The 24,723-nt window shown below is 53.6% G+C and overlaps 1 protein-coding gene and 2 long non-coding RNA genes across 7 annotated transcripts; all 3 read left to right on the plus strand.

Annotated features, from left to right (window-relative positions):
• Nucleotides 1-2: 2 nt before the first annotated feature.
• Nucleotides 3-6,345, plus strand: LOC144337648 (uncharacterized). The gene is made up of 4 exons (XR_013411059.1): nt 3-134; nt 1,064-1,167; nt 5,895-6,024; nt 6,241-6,345. It is a non-coding gene; the product is annotated as an uncharacterized LOC144337648 (long non-coding RNA).
• On the plus strand, nt 6,217-23,770 carry PLA2G15 (phospholipase A2 group XV). Of its 5 annotated transcripts, none has more exon segments than NM_001265818.1 (6): nt 6,217-6,423; nt 10,454-10,610; nt 15,801-15,919; nt 16,164-16,262; nt 16,647-16,871; nt 21,907-23,404. In NM_001265818.1, coding segments are annotated over 6 exon segments (1,239 nt in total). In that variant the 5' UTR covers nt 6,217-6,296; the 3' UTR covers nt 22,419-23,404.
• On the plus strand, nt 18,987-21,325 carry LOC144337657 (uncharacterized). The gene is made up of 2 exons (XR_013411068.1): nt 18,987-19,188; nt 20,012-21,325. It is a non-coding gene; the product is annotated as an uncharacterized LOC144337657 (long non-coding RNA).
• Nucleotides 23,771-24,723: the final 953 nt, after the last annotated feature.

The following is a 24,723-nucleotide window of genomic DNA, read 5'->3' on the forward strand; positions in this document are numbered from 1 at the left end:
TAGAGTCTGCTCCGTGCCCCAGGTTAGAGTGCAATGATCCCGGCTCACTGCAACCTCCGCCTCCCGGGTTGACGCGATTCTTCTGCCTCAGCCTTCCGAGTAGCTGGGACAACAGGCGCACGCCACCATGCTCGGTTAATTTTTATTTATTTATTTATTTATTTATTTATTTATTTATTTTTTTGTTGTTGTTGAGACGAAGTCTCGCTTTGTCACCCAGGCTGGAGTGCAGTGGCCGGATCTCAGCTCACTGCAAGCTCCGCCTCCCGGGTTTGCGCCATTCTCCTGCCTCAGCCTCCCGAGTAGCTGGGACTACAGGTGCCCGCCACCTTGCCCGGCTAGTTTTTTGTATTTTTTTTTAGTAGAGACGGGGTTTCACCGTGTTAGCCAGGATGGTCTCGATCTCCTAACCTCGTGATCCGCCCGTCTCGGCCTCCCAAAGTGCTGGGATTACAGGCTTGAGCCACCGCGCCCGGCCAATTTTTATATTTTTAATAAAGATGGGATTTCCCCATATTGACCAGGCTGGTCTCGAACTCCTGACCTCGTGATCCGTCGGCCTCAGCCTCCCAAAGTGTTGGGATTACAGGCGTGAGCCACTGCTCCCGGCCTTCCTCCAGATTTTCTACCTTCCGCAGCAGGGGTCCCCTCTGTAGTTTTGAGATTTCTGTACTTCTCTGAAAATTGTCTCCCACCCCCACCCCACTCCTCGCTCCCCTGGGGTTCATGAATTAATGAATAGGAGATTGGAACGGCAGAGAGGTAGGCAAGGCCCCCATGGCCCAGGCCGCCCGAGGTCAGACGCCTTTCTCAAAACCGCGTGCCAGATATTTGGAAGAAAGGACTGTGTTCCGTGGGCCTCATACTCGCAAAATTTTACCCTCACCTTGGCTCTCAGACCTGCCTGGGTTGGACCCCTAAAGGCAGCCGGCGCTGTGGCTGCGGGGACATGAAAGCCCGGGCAGATACAGGGTGTAAGGCGGGAAGTGCGGCGGGTCTCGGGAACCTCCAGGGCGTCTAGGAGCGGTGCGAAAACACCCTCCCTCCTTCCCTTCACCGCCAGGAAAGATCTCGCAGTGCAAGAGGATTCGACGCTGGGGAACACCGCAGAGATCCACACTTGCCTGCCCAGACCCGTCCCCTCTCTCAGCGACCCTCCTTGAGAGGGTGAGAGCATGGCATGTGGGGGCCACCCCACTAGGCAGCGCGTTGGGCCCCACCTGCTGAGTTGGGATCCCCGCACCTGTGCAGAGTGGCTGCAGAGCACACGCCAGAGGGCGCGCTGACTCCGTTGCTAGAAGCGGAGGGGGAGGGGCGTGCGCTCGAGGTCGAGCAAAGCACCAGGACAGTGGTGACAAAGGGGTCCCCTCGATGCCATCAGGCCAATACCCTCTGGCTTTATTTTTATTTTATTTTGAGACGGAGTTTTGCTCTTGTCTCCAGGCTGGAGTGCAATGGCGCGATCTCGGCTCACTGCAACTTCCGCCTCCTGGGTTCAGGCCATTCTCCTACCTCAGTCTCCTGAGTAGCTGGGATTACAAGCGCCCGCCACTACGCCCGGCTAATTTTTGTATTTTTAGTAGAGACGGGGTTTCACCATGTTAGCCAGGCTGATTTCAAACTCCTGACCTCAGGTGATCTGCCCGCCTCCACCTCCCAAAGTGCTGGGATTATAGGCGTGAGCCACTGCGCCTGGCCTATTTTATTTTGCTTTATTTTATTTTATTTTTTTGAGACAGAGTCTTGCTGTGTCAACTAGGCTGGAGTGCAGTGGCAGGATCTTGGCTCACTGCAACCTCCGCCTCCCGGGTTCAAGCGATTCTCCTGCCTCAGCCTCCTGAGTAGCTGAGATTACAGGCGTGCACCACCACGCCTGGCTAATTTTTTGTATTTTTAGTAGAGACAGGGTTTCGCTACGTTGCGCAGGCTAGTCTTAAACTTCTGAACTCAGGCAATCTGCCCGCCTCAGCCTCCCAAAGTGCTAGGATTACAGGTGTGAGCCACCGTGCCCAGCCTTTTATATTATTTTATTGAAACGGAGTTTCCCTCTGTCGCCCAGGCTGGAGTGCAGCGGCATGATCTCTGTTCTGGGCTCTTTGCCTCCAGGGTTCTTTTGTGGCTGGATCAGTGTTAGGCCTCTCCTGGCTGCAGGGAGACTGGCTGCAGAAGAATGGAGACCTGCTGAGCCATGAGCTTTAGGGAGATTCCACCGGCCTCTAAATGGACTCAGCTTTGGCCACCAAATGAGCCTGGAAGCCCTGGTCTTAGTTTGGTTGCCTCAAGCCCAGGATCCACCTAGTTCTGGTACAGGAGCTTGGAGCTTAGGACAGCGAGAGGGAGTGCAAAGGGCCCAGTAGCAGGAGGGGTGAAGGGTGTTGGCTGTGTGCTCACCCAAGGAAGATACCACAACTGGACTGGCTCCTTAGTCTCCGGATTTATTCTGTTGAAAAGAGTCAAACTCTGTAAAATATTTGGACACTTTTTTTTTAGATGGAGTCTTGCTCTGCCTCCCAGGCTGGAGTGCAGTGATGTGATATTGGCTCATTGCAACCTCCGCCTCCCAGGTTCAAGTGATTCTCCTGCCTCAGCCTCCTGAGTAGCTGGGACTACAGGTGCCCGCCACCATGGCCAGCTAATTTTTCTATTTTTGTAGAGATGGGTTTCGCCATGTTGGCCGCCAGGCTAGTTTCAAACTCCTGACCTCAGATGATCAGACCTTTAAAAGTTGCTAGACTCTTAATCTTTTCAGGATTGGGAGGGCCTGGAAGAAAAAGAACTAGCTATGTTAATATAATATCTTTTTTTTTTTTTTTTGAGACGGAGTCTCACTCTGTCGCCTAGGCTGGAGTGCAGTTGTAGCAGGACCAGCGGCAGACAAAACTCCTCAGACACCTAGTTAAAGAAGGAAGGGGTTTATTTGGCCGGGGGCATCGGCAAGACTTCTGTCTCAAGAGCCGAGTTCCCCGAGTGAGCAATTCCTGTCCCTTTTAAGGGCTCACAACTCTAAGGGGGTGCACGTGAGAGGGTCGTGATTGATTGAGCAAGCAGGGGGTACGTGACTGGGGGCTGCATGCACTGGTAATTAGATCGGAACAAAACAAGATAGGGATTTTCACAGTGCATTCCTATACAATGTCTGTCATCTATAGATAACAGAACCAATTAGGTCAGGGGTCGATCTTTAACCACCAGGCCCAGGGTACGGTGCCGGGCTGTCTGCCTGTGGATTTCATTTCTGCCTTTTAGTTTTTACTTCTTCTTTCTTTGGAGGCAGAAATTGGGCATAAGATGATATGAGGGGTAATCTCCTCCCTTACAGTGGCGCCATCTCGCCTCACTGCAAGCTCCGCCCCCCAGGTTCACGCCATTCTCCTGCCTCAGCCTCCCAAGTAGCTGGGACTACAGGTGCCCGCCACCACGCCCGGCTAATTTTTTGTATTTTTATTAGAGATGGGGTTTCACGGTGTTAGCCAGGATGGTTTCAATCTCCTGACCTTGTGATCCACCCGCCTCCCAAAGTGCTGGAATTATAGGCGTGAGTCACCGTGCCAGGCCAATAGAGATTCTTTACAGATGCAAATTTTCCTCCACAAAGGACAGTTGTGCAGGGCCATTTCAAAGTATGGCAAAGAAACATTGTTTTGGAATATTTTGACTCTCTTGTCACCTAATGTTATGCCAGAGTCAGATTGCAAAGTCCCGATATATAGGATTAAATAAAACCCATCCAATGAGAATTTATGGTTAGTAGGGCAAACCATACAATTTGAGATAGTAATTTGAGCAAGATTTCAAAAAAATCAGGGCCGGGCCTGGTGGCTCACATCTGTAATCCCAGCACTTTGGGAGACCTAGGTGGGCGGATCACCTGAGTTCAGGAGTTCAAGACCAGCCTGGCCAACATGGCGAAACCCTGTCTCTACTAAAAAATACAAAAATTAGCTGGGCGTGGTGGCGGGTGCCTGTAATCCCAGCTACTCTGGAGGCGGAGGCAAGAGAATCGCTTGAATCCGGGAGGCAGAGGTTGCAGTGAGCTGGGATCGCACCACTGCACTCCAGCCTGGGTGACAGAGCAAGACTCTGTCTCTAAAAAAAAAAACAGTGTCAGCCTGGCATGTGGAGAACGACCCACAGGAACGAGGGTGTGCATTGGGACATCAGTGATGAGGCTGTTGTGGGAATAGGGTAGTGTGGTTTGGGAAGGGTAGAGCTGGCTAGCCCTTATGACCACCTGAGTTGTGGTTCTGAGAAGCATGGAGGCATCCAGAGCTCAGGATGATGCCAAGTCTGCAGCCTGGGGGATCAGGTGGATGGCAAACTTATTGTGAAAAGGGAGGACCTCACCTTCTGACTCTTCTCCACAGTGCCAGCATGGGTCATTGCTGACTAGGCCTTGCCATCCTGCCCCTAATGGCTATGGTTCCTAACACATGCAGGGCCTGTGGGGGTGAAGCACCAGGGAACCCCTCTTGAGGACAGGGCTACGCTTCCAGGGGCCCATGACATGGGACCCTGGATGCTGCTGGGCTGGCAAGACATTTAGACTGTGGCCAGAGTCCAAGGTGGCCCAGCACCTGTTGATCTTTCCCTTCCTCCACTTAACCTTTGACTGGACTCCTGCCTGTCCCTAGGCCTGCAGAAGAGTCTCTATGGTCTCCCACGCTGGGATTTCACCAGATGGGTCTTCACCGATCTTCTGTCGGGTGAAGGTGGGGGAGGAAGGGGCTTTGGGAATCCTGAGCCAGGGCCTTAGGGGGAGATGGCTGGACCTTAAGAGAGGATGGGGCTGGGCACAGTGGCACACACCTGTAATCTCAGCACTTTGGGAGGGTGAAGCAGGTGGATTACTTAAGGCCAAGAGTTCAAGACTGGCCTGGGCAACATAGTGAGACCCCCAACTCTACAAAAAATAAAAAAACTAGCTGAGTGGGGGTGTACACTGTAGTCTCAGCTACTCAGGAGGCTGAGATGGGAAGGATCGCTTGAGCCTGAGAAGTCAAGGATGCAATGAGCCATGATTGCGCCACTGTACTTCAGCTTGGGTGACAGACAGACCCTGTCTCAAAATAAAATAAAATAAAATAAAGAATGAAAAAAGAAAGAGGGAGGGTAGTGGTAGCCCAGTCACCAACATGTTTCATTATAAGAACTCGAGAAGGGCAGGGCAAGATCGTGGCTTCATAGCCAGGTCAGCTGCTTACCAAGAAGAAGGAAGGAAGTGGCAGGACAAATTTATTGGGACCAGATGGGATGACCAGGGCACAGCTGCCCCTTCGAAGGGGTGTGTGTGTGGAGGATCAAGACCTCTATTTCCCAAATACTCTCGTCTCTCTATCCCACAGTGACCTATGGTGCCGGCTGTCAGGTCTTTGTCCACTCTGTTTGCCCCTGCTTCCTGGCGCAGGGAGTCTGTGTCCTCTCCGGTTCCCCAGGTTTGCGTGAGTGGAGAGGGATCACGAGCTCCCGATGCCTCTCCTGCTCTACAGGCGAACTTGCAGATGGCCCATGGCGCAGGATCGAGGCTGAAGCCCACTCCCAACCCCGCGCCCGAACTACCCGGACTAGCGGGGTGACGCTGCACTCTGCGCCTCTAAAACGAACAGATTAACCCCACTCTTGGGAACTGAACATGCTGACCTGGCCTCTCCCGGTTCCCTCCGCATCTGTAACCCCGGGGCAGAGTTACGGGGGCTGACTGGCCGAACCCAGGTGCCCTCGGGGCAGGGTGTGTTAAGAATTGGTGTGCGGGTTGCACAAAGGTCCTGGTCAGCTCCTGGTCACCTGAGGCCCAAGAACTGTCAGGCACTCACTTCCCCTCTTCTTGCTTTAACCGGGGTCGCTCAGCAGCAGCGAGCGCTGCACCCCTTATCCTCTCTCTGTCTTGTCCGTTCCAGATCCTCCAGGTCAGGGCGTCGCCAGGTGAGGGCTGCGCAGCGCGGATTTCGGGTACTCAGGGCTGGGCGGGGTACACAGCAGCGGCGAGGTGGGTCCCCGGGTGGGCGACTGAGAGCCCGGAGCCAGGCGGTAAGTACCTCGATCTATCGATGCGCTCGGCGCGCAGCGTGGTCCCGGGAGCAGGGGGTTGGGCAAGCGCAGGGCGGTGAGCCCTGACTGGGAGGGACGTATATGGCGGCGAGTCCCTATTGGCAGGCCGTTTGCGGGAGGAGGGCTCTGATTGGCCGGGAGGATGCGGGGCATGCGGGCGGCGGGGTTAAGTGCGTCGCCACCGCCCCCGCCTAGGCGACAGCCCAGAGAGCTGAACCTGCAGCCTGGACCTGCAGCGACCGTCGTACACCATGGGCCTCCACCTCCGCCCCTGCCGTGTGGGGCTGCTCCCGGATGGCCTCCTGTTCCTCTTGCTGCTGCTAATGCTGCTCGCAGACCCAGCGCTCCCGGCCGGACGTCACCCCCCAGTGGTGCTGGGTGAGGCATGGGTCTCGTGGTGGGTCAGTCGGTCGGGCGGGACGGGCCGCGGGCGGGGCTACCTTCCCGGTCTGCATCTGTTCCAGTCACGAAATGGGGGAGCGTATTGGTGTCTGTCTTGTCACTTAGGTGATCTAGATCTGCCGGCCCACCTCCCGCCATGCTGGACCGGGTGTGGTCAGCACCCCACCTCCTGCCCTGGTAGAAAATGGGGGTGAGTGGGTGAGTTACCATCTGGTTATTCATAGTTCCACTTGTCTGCATCATTCCCAAGCCTTGCCTCCCCTTACCCCATTTTTTAGCTGGAAAGACAGGTGCTTCAGCCCCACTCCTGAGGGATGGTGGGGGTGTGTAGAGTGGCTCCTGAGTTGACCTCTGCATCGACTTGGGCCTGGCTAGGAGGCTGTCACCCTCGACCCTTCCAATGCCACATATACCAGAAGTCATTACTGAAGGGAACCTCCTTAGGGAAAGGATTGCTCTCCTAGCTGGCCACCAACTCCCACAACTTATCAGATGTGTGGCATTTTCTGAGGGAAAAGGCCTAAGGGAAACTGAAGACGCTGAAGTCGGAGGAAAGGGTTGGGGCAATGGCCATGAACCTGTGTCAGGCAACATGCTTGTATTCTTACCCTGCCACACATGCTTGGACTAGACTATGTCGAGGCTGAGTGACCTCCCCTGCCCACGCCGCTCCTTGATCACAACCCTGGCAATTCTACAGCGGCCACAGTATTTCCTTGTGGGGATGGGCAGGGATGAGACCTCTGTCTAGGGGTCTTGGGTGCCTCATTCAGGCTGTCACTCCCATCCACAGCTGGCGTGTCCGTGGCCAGCCAGGATTCCTGAAAGCAGAGGCATCCGAGGCATGAGTTACAAGTGGAGTCTAGTGCAGCGTGATCTCCGTGCTCTTTCTGCTGAGAGTACTTTAAATGGGTACAATGCAAATCACAGAAGGGTAGAGTTGGCAGGCAGGGTGGTGCCAGGCAGGCCCCACCAGGAGTTCCCAGCCAGGAAATGCTCCAGGGGGATTCTAGGCCCAGGTTCACCATGGGATTTGGGCAGACTTGGCCCTGCCTCCCCAAAGCTTGCAGGATAGCAATAACAATGATCCCCAGAGAGGAAGCTTGTGTGGGGCAGGCACAGAGAATCCACCAACCCAGCAGATGGGTGGGTGTCAAGTAAGGCTTCCTGGAGTATATAGCTGGAGCTAAGGCCAGGAGAGAGTACTGGGCAGGGGGAGAGAGGTGAGCATCTCAGGCTGCCTGGGATCGAGTCAGGGGAGCAGTGGACTGCACAGGCCTTGTGACTGTTTGGGTCATCTGGACTTTATCTTGAGGGCCTCAGGGAGTCTTGGGTGGGCCTGCAGATTTCTGAGTCTGAGGGGCATGGCATTGGGAAACACGTGGTCTGTGGCTGGCACACAGCCATTTTGCCTGGATTAATGCTAACCACACTCACCAATTCAGTCAGTCTGTTTATTCTAGGTCACAGCAGAAGAGCCTCAGACCCCACCCAGAATCACAGAGAAGCAGGAGTCCTAACCTGCCCAGCTTCTCAGGGAGGGAGGCTGCTGGCCTTAGCCCTGGGAGACATCGTGGTGGGCAGTTGGACAAGCAGCTCCTGGGCACAGAGCAGGGATCTGACCTTGACTGTCAGAGGACCAGAATCCTCTAGGGGTGGGTCCTGAAATGGTGGTGGAGGAAAGAGAGGCCGGAGAGATGTGATACAGAAGACCCTGGGCAAGGGGAAGGAAATGGCAAGGCCATTTCCACCTCTTGCAGCCTCAGTCTCCTCATCTGTTAAGTGGAATAGTAAGGCTGTCCCCTCCCAGTGTTACTTGAGGTAAAAGGCATGCAGATGGCTCTTGTCCTAGTTCCAGGCACAGAGGGGCTCAGGAAGTGGCCACTGCTATTTTTAGAGGCCACACAGCCTGACCAGGGCAAGGAGCATCTGAGCAAAGCAGATCTGGTGACTTCCTCTTTTAGCCATTTCCCGTTTGGTAGAGACAGTGACCAGGGTCTTCGCCCTGCCCTGCCCAGTCCACAGGCATGTCATCCAGAGGCTATCGTGATGGGGACTCCCCACCTCTGCACCCATACCATGAGGGGAGGTGAAGGCAGGTGCCACCCCTGCCTCTCATGGCACCCTGAAGACACTGGGATGGTGCCCAGGGAGGGCGTGCCCTATGCAGGGCTGGATTTACAGTCAGTGCCCAGTGAATGTCCAGGAGAGCCCAGTGCTGGTTTTCACTAGATGATTGTGGACCCTAAACGGGGATGTGTTTGGGAAGTGGTGAGAGCATGGCATGTGGGGGCAGGTGAGGCCTGAAAGGTCACTGGGAGTAACGAAACTGTGAAGGGCTTTGAAGCAGTGGGGAGGGATTTGGGTGTCACCAGGGCCCCAGAGTTCTGAGTAGACTGAACGGGCTGGCTGGGATGGAGAGAAGTCACGCGAGGGCCTGGACTGTGGTGATAATGGTGCTGGTTCAGGATGGCTGTTTCCAACATGGGCTCCCAGCCATGCCAGGGCCCTCCAGATGATCTGTTCTCTGGCACCTTACTGGACTCTGGCCTTTAGTAAGGCCTGGGCCCTTGGTAGGCTGGCGGGTGCCAGTGTAAGCTTCTCTCAGCTATGTTTCTGTTCATTTCCCTCCCACAAGCCTATCCTGGATACTTTGGTTGAATTTTAGCCAAGTGGCCAAGAGCTCTGTTCTGTTTCCTTCTTCCTCTCTCACGGTGAACAGGACCCTGTCTTCTCTGTAGCCTGGGATAGCTATGGGTGGAAGACTTTGGGTTCAAGCCCCCAGTGTATATATCTTTTTTTTTTTTTGAGACCGGGTCTTGCTCTGTCGCCCAGGCTGGAGTGCAATGGCACGAGCTCACTGCAACCTCTCCTCTTGGGTTCAAGCAATTCTCCTGTCTCAGTCTCAGCCTCCCAAGTAGCTGGGATTACAGGCATGTGCTACCATGCCAAGGTGATTTTTTGTATTTTTAGTAGAGATGGGCTTTCACCATGTTGGCCAGGCTGGTCTTTTTTTTTTTTTTTTTTTTTTAGAGACGGGGTCTCATTCTGTTGCCAGGCTGGAGTGCAGTGGTGATCTTGGCTCACTGTAACCTCCGACTCCCAGGTTCAAGCGATTCTCCTGCCTCAGCCTCCTGAGTAGCTGGCATTACAGGTGCGCGCCACCATACCCGGCTAATTTTTGTATTTTTAGTAGAGACGGGGTTTCACCGTGTTAGCCAGGATGGTCTCTATCTCCTGACCTCGTGATCCACCCACCTCGGCCTCCCAAAGTGCTGGGATTACAGGCGTGAGCTACTGTGCCCGGCCTGCCAGGCTGGTCTTGAACTCCTGACCACAAATGATCCACTCACCTCCTCACCTCCCAAAGTGCTGGGATTACAGGCATGAGCCACCATACCCCACCTCAAGGGTATATATCTAATGATAGGGCCTTGGCCAAACTTTGGAGGTTCTGGAATGCAAAGGGGTCTCCAAGCCCCTCCTCCCAGACACAGCTCCCATCTGGGTCCATTAACCATAGAAACTATGTGTAAAGGTGTGTCTGTGTTTGCTGGGGGTGATTCAGACCAAAATCTCATTTAACAGATATGGAAACAGAGGCCTAGCATGGGGAGTGACTTTACCTTAAACCCCTTTCCAATAATCTGAATGGCCCAGGAGGATGTTCCAGTGAATATCTAGGAGACTTACTTTATCTGGAGTTGGAGACAGTGTTAGGGCCCTTCCCCAAACATGTCAGGCCTCTCCCAAGCCCCCCACAGGCATCTCTGCACTACACAGCAGTAGCAGCTTTTCTGCACAAAAATGGTTCCCTGGCCTTTGAGTCAAGGTCCCTGCTCTGAATTTCCTGCCACTGGCACTGTGCTTTAATTTGAGGTGTGGAACTGCACAGGTCTGCCATAGTATCTGTGGCTCTTCAGGGGGTCTGCTGCAGACATCAAAGTTCTTGGGAGTCTTGAACCTGCCGGGGCGAGGGCTCACACATGTCCTGTGCCCCCTGCAGTCCCTGGTGATTTGGGGAACCAGCTGGAAGCCAAACTGGATAAGCCGACAGTGGTGCACTACCTCTGCTCCAAGAAGACCGAAAGCTACTTCACAATCTGGCTGAACCTGGAACTGCTGCTGCCTGTCATCATTGACTGCTGGATTGACAATATCAGGTGGGGGCTGGGGCACACAGCGGGGGTGCTGCTTACCAACAGGCCTGAGAGGCCTCCGGAGCCTGTTTCTTCTATCCTCATCTCGAGGTCACTGACCTCTCTCCTTCCCCAGGTCCTCGGTCTGGTCTGGTTGGCACCACCTCTGCACTCCCAGGCAGAACTAACTTTCCCTTCCAGCTACCCTTGTTCTTCTACTCTCCAGCCCTGGCCTCTCATGCCTACACACAATTTTTTTTTTTTTTTTTTTTTTTTTTTTTTGAGACGGAGTCTCGCTGTGTCTCCCAGGCTGGAGTGCAGTGGCGCGATCTCGGCTCACTGCAAGCTCCGCCCCCTTGGTTCACGCCATTCTCTCGCCTCAGCCTCCCAAGTAGCTGGGACTACAGGCGCCCGCTACCACGCCCGGCTAATTTTTTGTATTTTTAGTAGAGACGGGGTTTCACCGTGTTAGCCAGGATAGTCTCGATCTCCTGACCTCGTGATCCACCCGCCTCGGCCTCCCAAAGTGCTGGGATTACAGGCTTGAGCCACCGCGCCCGGCCTTTTTTTTCTTTTATTTTGGGACGGAGTCTCGCTGTGTCACTCAGGCTGGCGCCTTCTTGGCTCACTGCAACCTCCACCTCCCAGGTTCAAGCAACTCTTGTGCCTCAGCCTCCCAAGTAGCTGGGACTATAGGCGCCCACCACCATGCCCGGCTAATTTTTTTGTATTTTTAGTAGAGATGGGGTTTCACCATGTTGGCCATGCTGGTCTCGAACTCCTGAGCTCAAGTGGTCTGCCCACCTTGGCCTCCCAAAGTGCTGGGATTACAGGCATGAGCCACTGCGCCTGCCTACACAAAATTTCTGTGCCCCAGCCGCTATTCAGAGCCTCGGCATGGCCCCCACCCCTTTCCTTGTCTGTGACTTGGCCTCCCCTATGTCTCCAGCTGCTTGTTCTTCTTGGGACACGCCATGTCTTTGCACCCGCTGTTCTTTTGGCCTGGAATCTATTTCTATACCCTTTGCCTGATAAATGTGCTTCCATTCACCCTTTAAAACATGACCCTAGGCCAGGCACTGTGGCTCTCCTATAATCCCATCACTTTGGGAGGCTGAGGCAAGCAGATCACCTGAGCTCACGAGTTGAAGACCAGCCTGGGCAACATGGTAAAACCCCATCTCTTCCAAAATTACAAAAAGATTAGCTGGGCATGCACCTGTAGTCCCAGCTACTTAGGGGGCTGAGGCAGGAGAATTGCTTGAGCCAGAGAGGCAGAGGTTGCAGTGAGCAGAGATCACACTACTGTACTCCAGCCTGGGCGGCAGAGCAAGACCCTGTCTCAAAACAACAACAACAACAACAAATCAACCTGACCCTGGTGCCTTTGTGATGGCTCCCTTTTGACTCCCCAGAGAGGTTCGCCTCTCCTCCCCCCAGGCCCCGTGCTTGTTTCCTCTAAATGTCATCACGTGCCCAAATTTGTCTCCAGGCATATTTCCCCAAATTACACAGGCACTACACATTTTATAGACTTACTTTCGTTTAGTCTTACAGCAACCCCATTTTGAAATAGGTGGTGGTTTTTTTGTTTTTTTGTTTTTTCACCAGCGTTACTTGCCAACAGGTGGTTTTTAAACCTGCTTTACAGCTGGGAAATCTGGAAGCTCAACGAGGTTACAGTGATTACCTGTGCTCACTCAGCTAATAAGTGGTAGAATCAGAATTCAAACCCAGAATGTGTGGCTCTGAGCTGAGGTTCCCTCCCAGTCTGAGCTCCGTGAAGGGAGGGAGTCTCTGTTTTATCTTTATAGCAGTAGAACCAGAAACACAGTTGGTGCGCCATACATGTTTGAGCTGAATGGAGTCTCCCAAATTAAAAAGTTTTCCCGGTCGGGTGCGGTGGCTCATGCCTGTAATCCCAGCACTTTGGGAGGCTGAGGTGGGCAGATCATGAGGTCAGGAGTTCGAGACCAACCTGGCCAACACAGTGAAACCCTGTCTCTACTAAAAATACAAAAATTAAGACTGGGCGTAGTGGTTCACGCCTGTAATCCCAGCTACTCAAGAGGCTGAGGCAGAATCGCTTGAACCTGGGAGGTGAAGGTTGCAGTGAACTGAGATTGTGCCATTACACTCCAGCCCAGGGGACAGTACAAGACTCTGTCTCAAAAAAAAAAAAAAAGAAAATACAAAAATTAGCTGGGCGTGGTGGTACACACCTGTAATCCCAGCTACTCGGGAGGCTGAGACAGGAGAATCACTTGAACTTGGGAGGCAGAGGTTGCAGTGAGCAGAGATCGGGCCACTGCACTCTAGCCTGGGTGACAGAATGAGACTGTCTCAAAAAAAAAAAAGTTTTTCCCAGAGACTTTCTAGCTGCTCCTCCAGGCGCCCTGGCCTGCCAGCTGTTTGTGATGCCCGTTTTGTTGACTCCTTCCTCCTCTGTGTGTTGTGTGACTGGGGTTATTTCTGGGCTGTTGATGTGCATTTCTATTTTTATACTGGGGACACGGCTTCAGGTGTTGCCAGTTGAGTGCCAGCTGATACCAAGAGGGGCCTGTCTGCCTTCACTGCTTCTCTGACCTGTTTAGATTTTCACCCAGACAGAACTGCTTTGGCTTTCCAAAACAGTTTTCTGCATTTTGCTGTTTGATAATTTTTTATTTTTAGTAGCAACAAGCTACTTTGCTGTGTGGCCATTGGGATAATCTACAAATTCCTCTGGAGAGCATGGGCCTCTAGGACCTGTTATCTGGGTCAGTTGTGGGGATCCTGTCAGCTTTCTGTGGCTGATATCTAAGGGGACAAGTGGGACTCAGAACCACCAGAAACTCCAGGTTCCTGTGTTTTTGGGGGCACATTTACCTCTTCAGTGTGAGGTGAGGCCAGAGCAAGGTTCCCGGCCTAGCACAAAGGCATAAGGCTTTTCTTCTGGTATAAGGTGTCCGTCTGCCCCTCACCCTGTTCCCATCATTTATTCAGGCCTTGACAACTCTCTTCCCACAGGATATGGTGCCATAGCCGTGTACTTAGGCCTGAGGCGGGGTCTGTCCTGTCTGGTTCTGTTTGGCACTGCAGCTACAGAAACTATGAGATAATGTGTGTGGTGTTAGAAGTTGCTGAGTCTGCGGTAATTTATTGCACAGTTCCAGAAAACTAATAGTCCGGGTGCAGTGGCTCATGCCTGTAATCCTAGTGCTTTGGGAGGCTGAGGCAGGAGGATCACTTGAGCCCAGGAGTTTGAGACCACCATGAGCAGCATAGTGTGGCCCTATCCCTACAAAATAAATAAACAAATAAATAAATAAGCCAGGCACGGTGGTGCCTGCCTAGCTATTCAGGAGGATGAGGTAAGAGGATCACTTGAGCCCAGGAGGTTATGGCTACAGTGAGCTATGATGCCCTCACTGCACTGCAGCCTGGACAGAGTGAGACCCTGTCTCAAAAAAGAAGAAGAAAGAAAACTAAGAAAGGGCTGTTAGGGATCTCAAGTCAGTAGCTGGTGGTCCATGTCCTATGTCATGGCGCTTAGGAATTTGCTGGGCAAGCCCTGGGCCTTGTGGTTGCAGTCTGACAGGTGATACAGCCCTGGGGTGCCAGGGGGTCATAGGAGCGTGGTTCATTCCCTTCCTCCATGGAGGATGTGTTTGGAGGTTGACTGGCTGCTGTGTCCAATGCCCAGAGGAAGTGGGACCCAATTATACCTACCTGGGGCCACACAAGGCCTTCCTCCTGTCTCTCCCCACCAGCTCCCATCATTTCTCTGGGCCTTGCCCCTTCTGTCTGCCTACCCACCCACATAGCAGCCCTGAAGCATGGTGCCTTTCTAGGTTTTTTTTTTGTTTTTTTTTTTGAGATGGAGTTTCGCTCTTATTGCCCAGGCTGGAGTGCAGTGGCACGATCTCGGCTCACTGCACCTCTGCCTCCCAGGCTCAAGCAATTCCCCTGCCTCAGCCTCCCGAGTAACTGGGATGACAGGTTCACGTCACCATACCTGGTTAATTTTTGTGTTTTTAATAGAGATGGGGTTTCACCATGTTGGCCAGGCTGGTCTCGAACTCCTGACCTCAAGTGATCTACCTGCCTCGGCCTCCCAAAATGCCGAGATTATAGGCGTGAGCCACTGCATCTGGCCTAGTGGTTTTTTTGTTTTTGTTTTTGTTTTTATGAGATAGGGTGTTACTTTCCTGCCCAGACTGGTGTGTAGTGGCATGATCATGGCTCACTACAGCCTCAATATCCCAGGTGCAAATCATCCTCCTGCCTCAGCCTTCCAAGTAGCTGGGACCACAGGCCTGCACCACCATGCCTGGATAATTTTTTATTTTTAGTAGCAACAAGGCCTCACTATATTGCCCAGGCTGGCCTTGAACTCCTGGCCTCAAGCATTCCTCCCACCTTGGCCTTGCAAAGCGTTGGAACTACAGGTGTCAGCCACTGCACCCGGCCCTTGTCTGGTTCTGTTGTGTACTGCATTCACCATCTCCTTTGCCTGGGATATGTTGGGTGGCAGGAGCTGGATGCAAGGAGATGGAGCGATGGGAAGCTGAAAGAGGGTGGACTGCCTCTTGGGGTCCAGTGTGACGTTCACAGCAGAACCAGGACTGCTGCCTCCTTCTCCCAACCAGGTCCAAGACCCTCATTCTAGGGTAGGGTCACGGGGGAGAGGGGAATGTTGCTTTGACAGGGGTCCTGGGGTCAGTGTTTGGAGTAAGTATGTGTTGGTGAGGTTCTTGTTTGAATGTAATTACTCTGATTTGTGCTTTTTTTTTTTTTTTTTTTTTTTGAGACGGAGTCTTGCTCTGTCGCCCAGGCTCGAGTGCAATGGCGTGATCTTGGCTCACTGCAACCTCTGCCTCCTGGGTTCAAGCGATTCTCCTGCCTCAGCCTCCTAAGCAGCTGGGATTACAGTAGCCTGCCACCACACCTGGCTAATTTTGTATCTTTAGTAGAGACGGGGTTTCGCCATGTTGGTCAGGCTGGTCTCAAACTCCTGACCTCAGGTGACCTGCCAGCCTCAGCCTCCCAAAGTGCTGGGATTATAGGACATCTGTGCTTTATCAACCTGCTTTGTTACTTTTTGGTCTCTCCTATCCATCTGACTAAACCTGGGCATGGGAAGGGAGTATGACTCAGGACATGATGCACTGTTGGGACACACCAAGCTCCGTGTCCCCTCTGGGTCACTGGCTCGATATCCTCTCACAACAGGCTGGTTTACAACAAAACATCCAGGGCCACCCAGTTTCCTGATGGTGTGGATGTACGTGTCCCTGGCTTTGGGAAGACCTTCTCACTGGAGTTCCTGGACCCCAGCAAAAGCAGCGTGGGTATGTAGCCCTCACTCAAGGCCTCCGGGAGCTGGGATGGGGGTTCTGCTGGACTCAAGCTGGAGCTGGAGGAACTCTGCTGGTTTGTACAGACAGCCTGTAAGCTGTCTCTGATCAGCGTTGGCACAGAGCCCTGTAGCATTCTTCCAGGGACCTGCCGACTCTCACAGTCTCCATGCTGGGCATAGTATAGGTGGCCGGCACTAGCTATATCTTTTCTTATCCTCTGTATTTCTGTCTACAGGTTCCTATTTCCACACCATGGTGGAGAGCCTTGTGGGCTGGGGCTACACACGGGGTGAGGATGTCCGAGGGGCTCCCTATGACTGGCGCCGAGCCCCAAGTAAGCAGGCACTCTCGTTCCCTCCCTGAAGTCTCGGGAGGTAGGGGCGAGGTGATCATGGGCACCACAGGTCTTGGGCTCTCCCCTTGTCCTTGGCTGTCCCCTGTCCCTGGGCCTCTGGCATCCAGTCTAGTGGTCACAGCCACCACCCTTGGTCAGTCTTATCCTGTCCTCCATTTCCCACCCTGGGACCTCTGGGCCTCTGAGCCCTGGGGAGAAATATAAGGCTTCCTCCCTTCATGGAAGGCAGGGGGACCCAGACCACTCCGTTTGAATGTGAGCACCCTCCCCTCCCCTCTCATCTTGTGTCTGGCCTGAGAAAAGCTCAGTGGTTCGGGCTCCAGGACCCTTCCCGCCTGACCCCTGCCTGGCTCTGGCCTGCAGATGAAAACGGGCCTTACTTCCTGGCCCTCCGCGAGATGATCGAGGAGATGTACCAGCTGTATGGGGGCCCCGTGGTGCTGGTTGCCCACAGTATGGGCAACATGTACACGCTCTACTTTCTGCAGCGGCAGCCGCAGGCCTGGAAGGACAAGTATATCCGGGCCTTCGTGTCACTGGGTGCGCCCTGGGGGGGCGTGGCCAAGACCCTGCGCGTCCTGGCTTCAGGTAAGACCCTGCCTGGCCCAGTGTGGGGGGCTGTTGCCAGGAATTCTGCCCTCTCTTCCCTTCCAAAGTGTCCTCCTAGGCCAGCATGCCTCATCTCTGTCCCACGGTGTGTGGGGTCTATGCAAATCTACCCTTAAAAGTCCAAGGAAGAAAGAGGCTGACAAATCTAGTTTCTCAGAGAAAAACATTTAATAGGGACATACGAGTAGAAGCCACATCTGTGTCTCAGGTGGTGGCTAGACAAGATGGTGGATCCCCACACTATTAGCCCCCAGACCCAGAGCTTATATTCTATAGGGAAAGGGCGACTCTGATGCGATGTGTTGAACATTGAAGGATGATAACACAGAGGCTGTGTGAGATTTATGGTAAATATATGCACAAGGAACAGTAGATAAAGTGGAAATCTCAGTGGCCTTCCTGGATCTGGGGTTAATCAGAAGCCAACACGGTGGATTAGTATCCAAGATGGAGTTGCTTTGGTCTCCACAATGACTCTTCTCTTGGGTCAGCCCTCTTTTTTTTTTTTGAGACAGAGTCTGGCTCTGTCACCCAGGCTGGAGTACAGTGGCGTAATCTTGGCTCACTGCAACCTCTGCCTCCTGGGTTCAAGCTATTCTCCTGCCTCAGCCTCCCGAGTAGCTGGGATTACAGGTGCCCACCACGACACCTGGCTAAATTTTTTTTTTTTTTTTTTTTTGAGACGGAGTCATGCTCTGTCGCCCAGGCTGGAGTGCAGTGGCCGGATCTCAGCTCACTGCAAGCTCCGCCTCCCGGGTTCACGCCATTCTCCTGCCTCAGCCTCCCAAGTAGCTGGGACTACAGGCGCCCGCCACTTCGCCCGGCTAGTTTTTTGTATTTTTTAGTAGAGACGGGGTTTCACCGTGTTAGCCAGGATGGTCTCGATCTCCTGACCTCGTGATCCGCCCGTCTCGGCCTCCCAAAGTGCTGGGATTACAGGCTTGAGCCACCGCGCCTGGCCTAAATTTTGTATTTTAGTAGAGACAGGGTTTCATCACGTTGACCAGGCTGGGCTTGAATTCCTGACCTCAGGTGATCCGCCCGCCTCGGCCTCCCGAAGTGCTGGGATTACAAGTGTGAGCCGCCGTGCCCGGCCAGCACTCTTTTTCCTTCAGAGTGGCGTTCTTTTTTTTCTTCTTTTTTTCTTTTTTTTTTTTTTTCTGAGACGGAGTCTCGCTCTGTCGTCCAGGCTGGAGTGCAGTGGCCAGATCTCAGCTCACTGCAAGCTCCGCCTCCCAGGTTTATGCCATTCTCCTGCCTCAGCCTCCTGAGTAGCTGGGACTACAGGCGCCCGCCACCTCGCCTGGCTAGTTTTTTGTATTTTTTAGTAGCGACGGGGTTTCACCATGTTAGCCAGGATGGTCTCGATCTCCTGACCTCGTGATTCGCCCGTCTCGGCCTCCCAAAGTGCTGGGATTACAGGCTTGAGCCACCGCGCCCGGCCACTTCTTTTTTTCTTTTCTTTTTTTTTTTTTTTTGGTACAGGGTCTCACCCAGGCTGAAGTACAGGCTGATAGTACAGCTATTTCAGCTCACTGCAACCTCCACCTCCTGGGTTCAAGCGGTCCTCTGGCCTCAGCCTTCTGAATAGCTGGGACCACAGGCATGCACCACATCTGGATAATTTTTGTACTTTTTTATAAAGACAAGGTTTTACCATGTTGCCCAGGCTGGTCTTGAATTCCTGAGCTCGAGGAATCTGCCCACCTCAGCCTCCCAAAGTGCTGGGATTACAGGCATGAACCACTGTGCCCAGCCCCATTCTTTTTCAAATATCTTTTTTTTTTTTTTTTCCAGAAGAGAATCTTCTGGGGGACTAGGTATGAAAAAAGAGAGAGAGAGAGAGAGAAAATCTAATACTACTCCTAATTTCACCTATCTAGCCGATAGGCCTTGTAATCTGTATAGGTTTCTTAAAGCATGTATACAGAGTAGCATAACTGTTGGTCACGCAAGTACTCATTTGTACATACACACAACACACACACAAAACACACATATATACACACAGTGCTCAGGCGTGGTTGGCCAGAGTGCTCAGGTGTGGTTAAACCTTGTCCCTCCCTCTTTTTTTTTTTTTTTAATTTTATTTTATTTTATTATTTATTTTATTTTTATTTTTATTTTTTTTGAGACGGAGTCTCCCTCTGTCGCCCAGGCTGGAGTGCAGTGGCCGGATCTACGCTCACTGCAAGCTCCGCCTCCCGGGTTCATGCCATTCTCCTGCCTCAGCCTCCCGAGTAGCTGGGACTACAGGCACCCGCCACCTCGCCCTGCTAGTTTTTTATATTTTTTAGTAGAGACGGAGTTTCACCGTGTTAGCCGGATGGTCTCGATCTCCTGACCTCGTGATCCGCCCGTCTCGGCCTCCCAAAGTGCTGGGATTACAGGCTTGAGCCACCGCGCCCGGCTTTTTTTTTTTTTTTTTTTGAGACAAGGTCCTGCTTTGTTGCCCAGGCTGGAGTACAGTGGCATGATCTCGGTTCACTGCAACCTCTGTCTTTTGGGTTCAAGCAGTTCTCCTGCCTCAGCCTCCCAAGTAGCTGGGATCACAGGTGCTCACCACCACACCCAGCTAATTTTTGTATTTTAAGTAGATATGGGGTTTCGCTATGTTGGCCAGGCTAGTCTCAAACTCCTGACCTCAGGTGATCCACTCGCCTTGGCCTCCCAAAGTGCTGGGATTACAGGCGTGAGCCTCTGTGCCCAGCTGTCCCTCCTTCTTACCCCCATCCTTGCTTCTTCATCCCCACCTTCACCCCAGAGGAGGAAGGCTAGAGCATTTTATTTTATTTTATTTTATTTTTTTGAGGCAGGGTCTTTCTCACTCTGCCACTCAGGCTAGAGTGCAGTAGCGTGATCTTGGTTCATGCAACCCCCATTTTCCAGGTAAAGTGATTCTCCTGCCTCAGCCTCCCGGGGAGCTGGGACTACAGGCGTGTACCACCACCCCTGGCTAATTTTTGTATTTTTAGTAGAGACCGGGTTTTGCTATGTTCGCTAGGCTGGTCTCCAACTCCTGACCTCAAGTCAGGAGGATCTGCCTGCCTCAGCCTCCCAAAGTGCTGGGATTATAAGCATGAACCACCACAGCCAGCCAGATTTTTTTGTATTTTTAGTAGAGATGGGGTTTCACCATTTTGGTCAGGCTGGTCTTGAACTCCTGACCTCAAATGATCTGCCCACCTTGGCCTCCCAAAGTTCTGGGATTACAAGGATGAGCCCCTGCACCTGGCCTCTAGACTACAGTTTTTAATTTATGAGTTCACCTCCATCTGTGGGCGGCAAGGAGCCTCTGTAGGCAACACAGGGAGGAAGCAGGTGCAGATCTGGCTGCACCTGCTTGCCTGGCAGTTGGGAAAGCCACCCCTTTTCTGGTTCCTCCCCCATCTTTTCATGACTGTTGCAGCTCACCAGCTGCAGCTAGAGAGTTTTCTCCCTCTGCTAGGACTTGAGGGAGGCTTATGGACCCTCGCTTTGGGAGCTATGAGCCAGGGCTGTGCCAAGCATCTCATGAGCTCAAGTCCCTGCCATTGCTTGACCTGCTTGGTCTACTGGCATTGTGATTGGGTCAGGCCCAGTGACTCTGAATTGGCTGGAAGACACTCAGCTTTAGTGAGGACTCATTAGAGCCACTCCTTTTGTCTAGCCTGGGCCTCAGGGACGGATGTGGGCATACCCTGAGTTTAGACAGGTAACCCTGGCCCCTTTCAGAGTTTCTCTGTGAGTCCCCTTAGAGCTTTGCTTCAAAGGCTGGGAAGCTGTTCTGTCCCGCCTTGGCAGTCCAGGACTGGGGTGGGGGGTGCAGGGAGGTGTCCGTGCACCCCTTGGGGCTTTCCTTGCCTTAGGGGTCCCCCAGCCAGGCCACAGCAGGCAGAGCTGAGGCCCTACAGTCAGTCCGAGAGGCCTCCCTGCTTTCAGATACAGGGTGGGGTGATAGGCGACCATGGATCCTGAACAGTCCAGAGGCCCCTGTTTCCAAGTTGCAGCTTTTACTTCCCGGAGGCCTCCCTGGCTGCCGGGTGTTTGTGTTGTTCCCATTCCTGTGTACAGGGGCTCCGCCTCCATCTGCAGCCTCCCCTCCTGCCCTGTCTCCAGCATGCCTGGCTGCCCAGGTCAGCGCACAGGCAAGTGGGCGGAATGAGGCCACTGCTGGCTGAACACTGGTCTGAGCTTAGGAAAAGAAAAACTGGTACACAGTTCAGTGTCATAAAAGGGAAAGCAGAACATGTCATCTCTGGGCTGCCAACCTGCTGACTCACTAGACTAGGTCAGTGCCCACAGACTGATCAGCACTCGGAGGATGGCAGAGTTTACAGACAAGGAAGCATCATAAATCACACTGTGGGTATGTGCCGCCTCACTCCCTGGTGAGGAAAGCAAAAGAAACAAAACATCTTGGATGTGTGGTTCCCAGATGTAGCAAAAATAAAGAGAAACAGAGCCAAGGCAAGCAGCCTGGGCAACATAGCAAGACCCCATCTGTATAAAAAGTGGAAACATTTTTAGCTGGGCATGGTGGGACGTGAGTGTAGTTCCAGCTACTCAGGAGGCTGACACAGGAGGATCGCTTGAACTCAGGAGGTGAAGGTTGCAGTGAGCCAAGATTGCACCACTGCACTCCCGCCTGGGTGACAGAATGATATCCTACCTCAAAAAAAAAAAAAAAAAGGTAAAATTTGCCAGGCATGAGGCATGGTGGCGCATACCTGTAGTCCCAGCTACTCGGAAGACTGAGGCGGGAGGATTGGTTGAGCCTGAGAGGTTGAGGCTGCCGTGAGCCGTTATCATGCCACTATACTCCAGCCTGGGCAACAGAGTGAGACCCTGTCTCAAAAAGAAAAAAAAAAAAAAAAGCCAAGGCAGGGAAGGGAGTCACAGTGATTACAATGATGATAAGAGGGTAGAGATGCGGGACTGTGGACTGGGCCCCTGGCAGGGGCCTGGTGGTGAACATGCTGCCCAACCAGCTGGCATTCCTAAGCACAGACTGACCAGAGCCTTCTCCCTGCAGGAGACAACAACCGGATCCCAGTCATCGGGCCCCTGAAGATCCGGGAGCAGCAGCGGTCAGCTGTCTCCACCAGCTGGCTGCTGCCCTACAGCTACACGTGGTCACCTGAGAAGGTGTTCGTGCAGACGCCCACGACCAACTACACACTGCGGGACTACCGCAGGTTCTTCCAGGACATCGGCTTTGAAGACGGCTGGCTCATGCGGCAGGACACAGAAGGGCTGGTGGAAGCCACGATGCCACCTGGCGTGCAGCTGCACTGCCTCTATGGCACTGGTGTCCCCACACCAGACTCGTTCTACTATGAGAGCTTCCCTGACCGTGACCCTAAAATCTGCTTTGGTGACGGCGATGGTACTGTGAACTTGAAGAGTGCCCTGCAGTGCCAGGCCTGGCAGAGCCTCCAGGAGCACCAAGTGTTGCTACAGGAGCTGCCAGGCAGCGAGCACATCGAGATGCTGGCCAATGCCACCACCCTGGCCTATCTGAAACGTGTGCTCCTTGGGCCCTGACTCCTGTGCCAGGCAGGGCTGGATGGCTCAGCTGTGGACCTGCTCTTGGCCTCTGGTGCTGTCATGGCCCATGAGTTTCACAGAGTTTGTGACTGACTATTCAAGGCCCCGAGTCTTGGACTGTGAAGCATCTGCCGTGGGGAAGTGCTGTTTGTTATCCTTTCTCTGTGGCAGTGAAGAAGGAAGAAATGAGAGTCTGGACTCAGGGACACTGGATGGCAAGAATGCTGCTGATGGTGGAATTGCTGTGACCTCAGGACTGGCTCCACAGGGTGGGCTGGCTGGGCCCTGGTCCCAATCCCTACCTGGGGCCGTGTGTCCCCCTACTCCTATGGGCTTTTCATACTTGCCTACTGGGCCCTGGCCCCGCTGCCTTCCTATGAGGGATGTTACTGTGCTGTGGTCCTGTACCCAGAGGTCCCAGGGATGGGCTCCTGGCCCCTCGGGTGACCCTTCCCACACACCAGCCACAGGTAGGCCTGCCACTGGCCATGGGTAGCTAGAGCTGCTGGCTTCCCTGTGGCTTAGCTGGTGGCCAGCCTCACTGGCTTCCTGGCTGAGCCCAGTAGCTCCTGCAGGCAGGGGCAGTTTGTTGCATTCTTCATGGTTCCCAGGCCCTGGGACATTTCACTCTACTCCTACCTCCCTTACCGCCAGGAGCAGTCAGGCTCTGGATTGGGCAGCAGATGTGCCCCCAGTCCTGAAGGCTGTGTCCCAGGAGCTCTGATTTCCTCAGATGTGCTGTTGGCCCCAGGACTGAAGCTGCCTCCCTTCACCCTGGGACTGTGGTTCCAAGGATGAGAGCAGGCGTTGGAGCCACGGCCTTCTAGGGACCTGTGGAGAAAGGGAATCCAAGGAAGCAGCCAAGGCTGCTCGCAGCTTCCCTGAGCTGTACCTCTTGCTAACCCCACCACCACACTGCCACCCTGCCCTAGGGTCTCACTAGTACCCAAGTGGGTCAGCGCGGGGCTGAGGACGGGGCTGAATGGGACCCTGAGAGAGCCAGGGGTCCCCTGAGGCCCCCCTAGGGGCTTTCTGTCTGCCCCAGGGTGCTCCATGGGTCTCCCTGTGGTAGCAGGCATGGAGAGTCAGAGCTGCCTTCATGGCAGTAGGCTTTAAGTGGGTGACTGGCCACAGGCTGAGAAAAGGGTGCAGCCTCTAGGTGGGGTTCCCAAAGCTGCCTTCAGGCTGGACTGAGCTGCTCTCCCACAGGATTTCTGTGCAGCTGGATTTTCTCTGTTGCATACATGCCTGGCATCTGTCTCCCTTTGTTCCTGACTGGTGGGCCCCGCGTGGGGCTCTGAGCAGGCTGAATCTGGATTCTGGCAATAAAAGTACTCTGGATGCTGTAAGGTGCCCTGGCCTACGCTCTGCTCTGAGCATGAGGGGAGGGAGGTGTTGGAGGTACTAGGTGGCTGGAGAGGCAGGAAATCAGGGGCTGGGCCTTTACAGGAGCCTTGACAGGTTCTGTCAGCATCAAAGCATGGTTCCTGTGCCCTTCTGTGGACTTCATCCGCCTGCCCTCTCTCCTGGAATCCAGTTCCCCTCCTGGGACTAAGAACCAGAACCTGAAACATTCCTGTGGAAATGGGGTCCTGTCCTCCCCCTGCTTCTGCCTGGTCAGCAGGCCCCACATGCCACCCAGGAGCTGGGAGCAAGGACAGTCCTGCAGTCACCTGACTAGACCCTCCTTCCCAGCCTCTGTCTTCCCTCAGCTTGCAAGTGTCAGCATCCTTTGAACCTAGAGTTCTTTTTAGGATGCCACCCTTCTTTGCATCTTCAGCTCATCAGCCTGCCATCTGTACCCCTGGGGAGGTACAGACGAGAGAGATCAAGGGAGGAAAAGAGACTACTGGGCTGAGACTAGTATGGACAAAGACTGAAATAGAGACAGAGACAGGGAAACATGGATAGGGGATATGGTCCTGGCCTGAATTTTGTAGTCCAGAGCCCAGCCAGTACCCAGTTCTGTCCACTCAGCCCCACCAGCTGGGGCGCCAGGCTTTGATACACCAGAGGCCACAAGAGGGCGCTCTGAACCCTCTCACCGAACCACCTGTTAGCTAACCCTGGAAGGACAGGGTGACCCAGAGTGAGGGTAAAAATGCCTGGGGTAAAAATACTCGGGTCCAGCTGCAGCTCTGGCCTCAGTAAAAGGATGACAACATGAAAGGGAGCTTTACCCCAGGCCCTGCCCAACCTCACTCCCTGCTTGGCCCTGACACCCCCCTACTCATGGCACCCCACTCACCCCTGACCCATTTTAGCTTCATTGTCACCCTCAGTTTCATAGCTGCAGAGAGAG

The sequence above is a fragment of the Macaca mulatta genome, chromosome 20, assembly GCF_049350105.2.
Source record: "Macaca mulatta isolate MMU2019108-1 chromosome 20, T2T-MMU8v2.0, whole genome shotgun sequence".
In the NCBI taxonomy this organism is placed as follows: Eukaryota; Metazoa; Chordata; class Mammalia; order Primates; family Cercopithecidae; genus Macaca; species Macaca mulatta.

Excerpts from the sequence above, each read along its gene's own strand:
- PLA2G15 (XM_077983659.1), top strand. The coding sequence starts at position 6,297 with ATGGGCCTCCACCTCCGCCCCTGCCGTGTGGGGCTGCTCCCGGATGGC. Across the intron at positions 6,424-10,453 it reads TCACCCCCCAGTGGTGCTGG|TCCCTGGTGATTTGGGGAAC; the intron begins GTGAGGCATGGG and ends TGCCCCCTGCAG. Across the intron at positions 16,892-21,881 it reads GTAAGACCCTGCCTGGCCCA|ACTGACCAGAGCCTTCTCCC; the intron begins GTGTGGGGGGCT and ends TCCTAAGCACAG.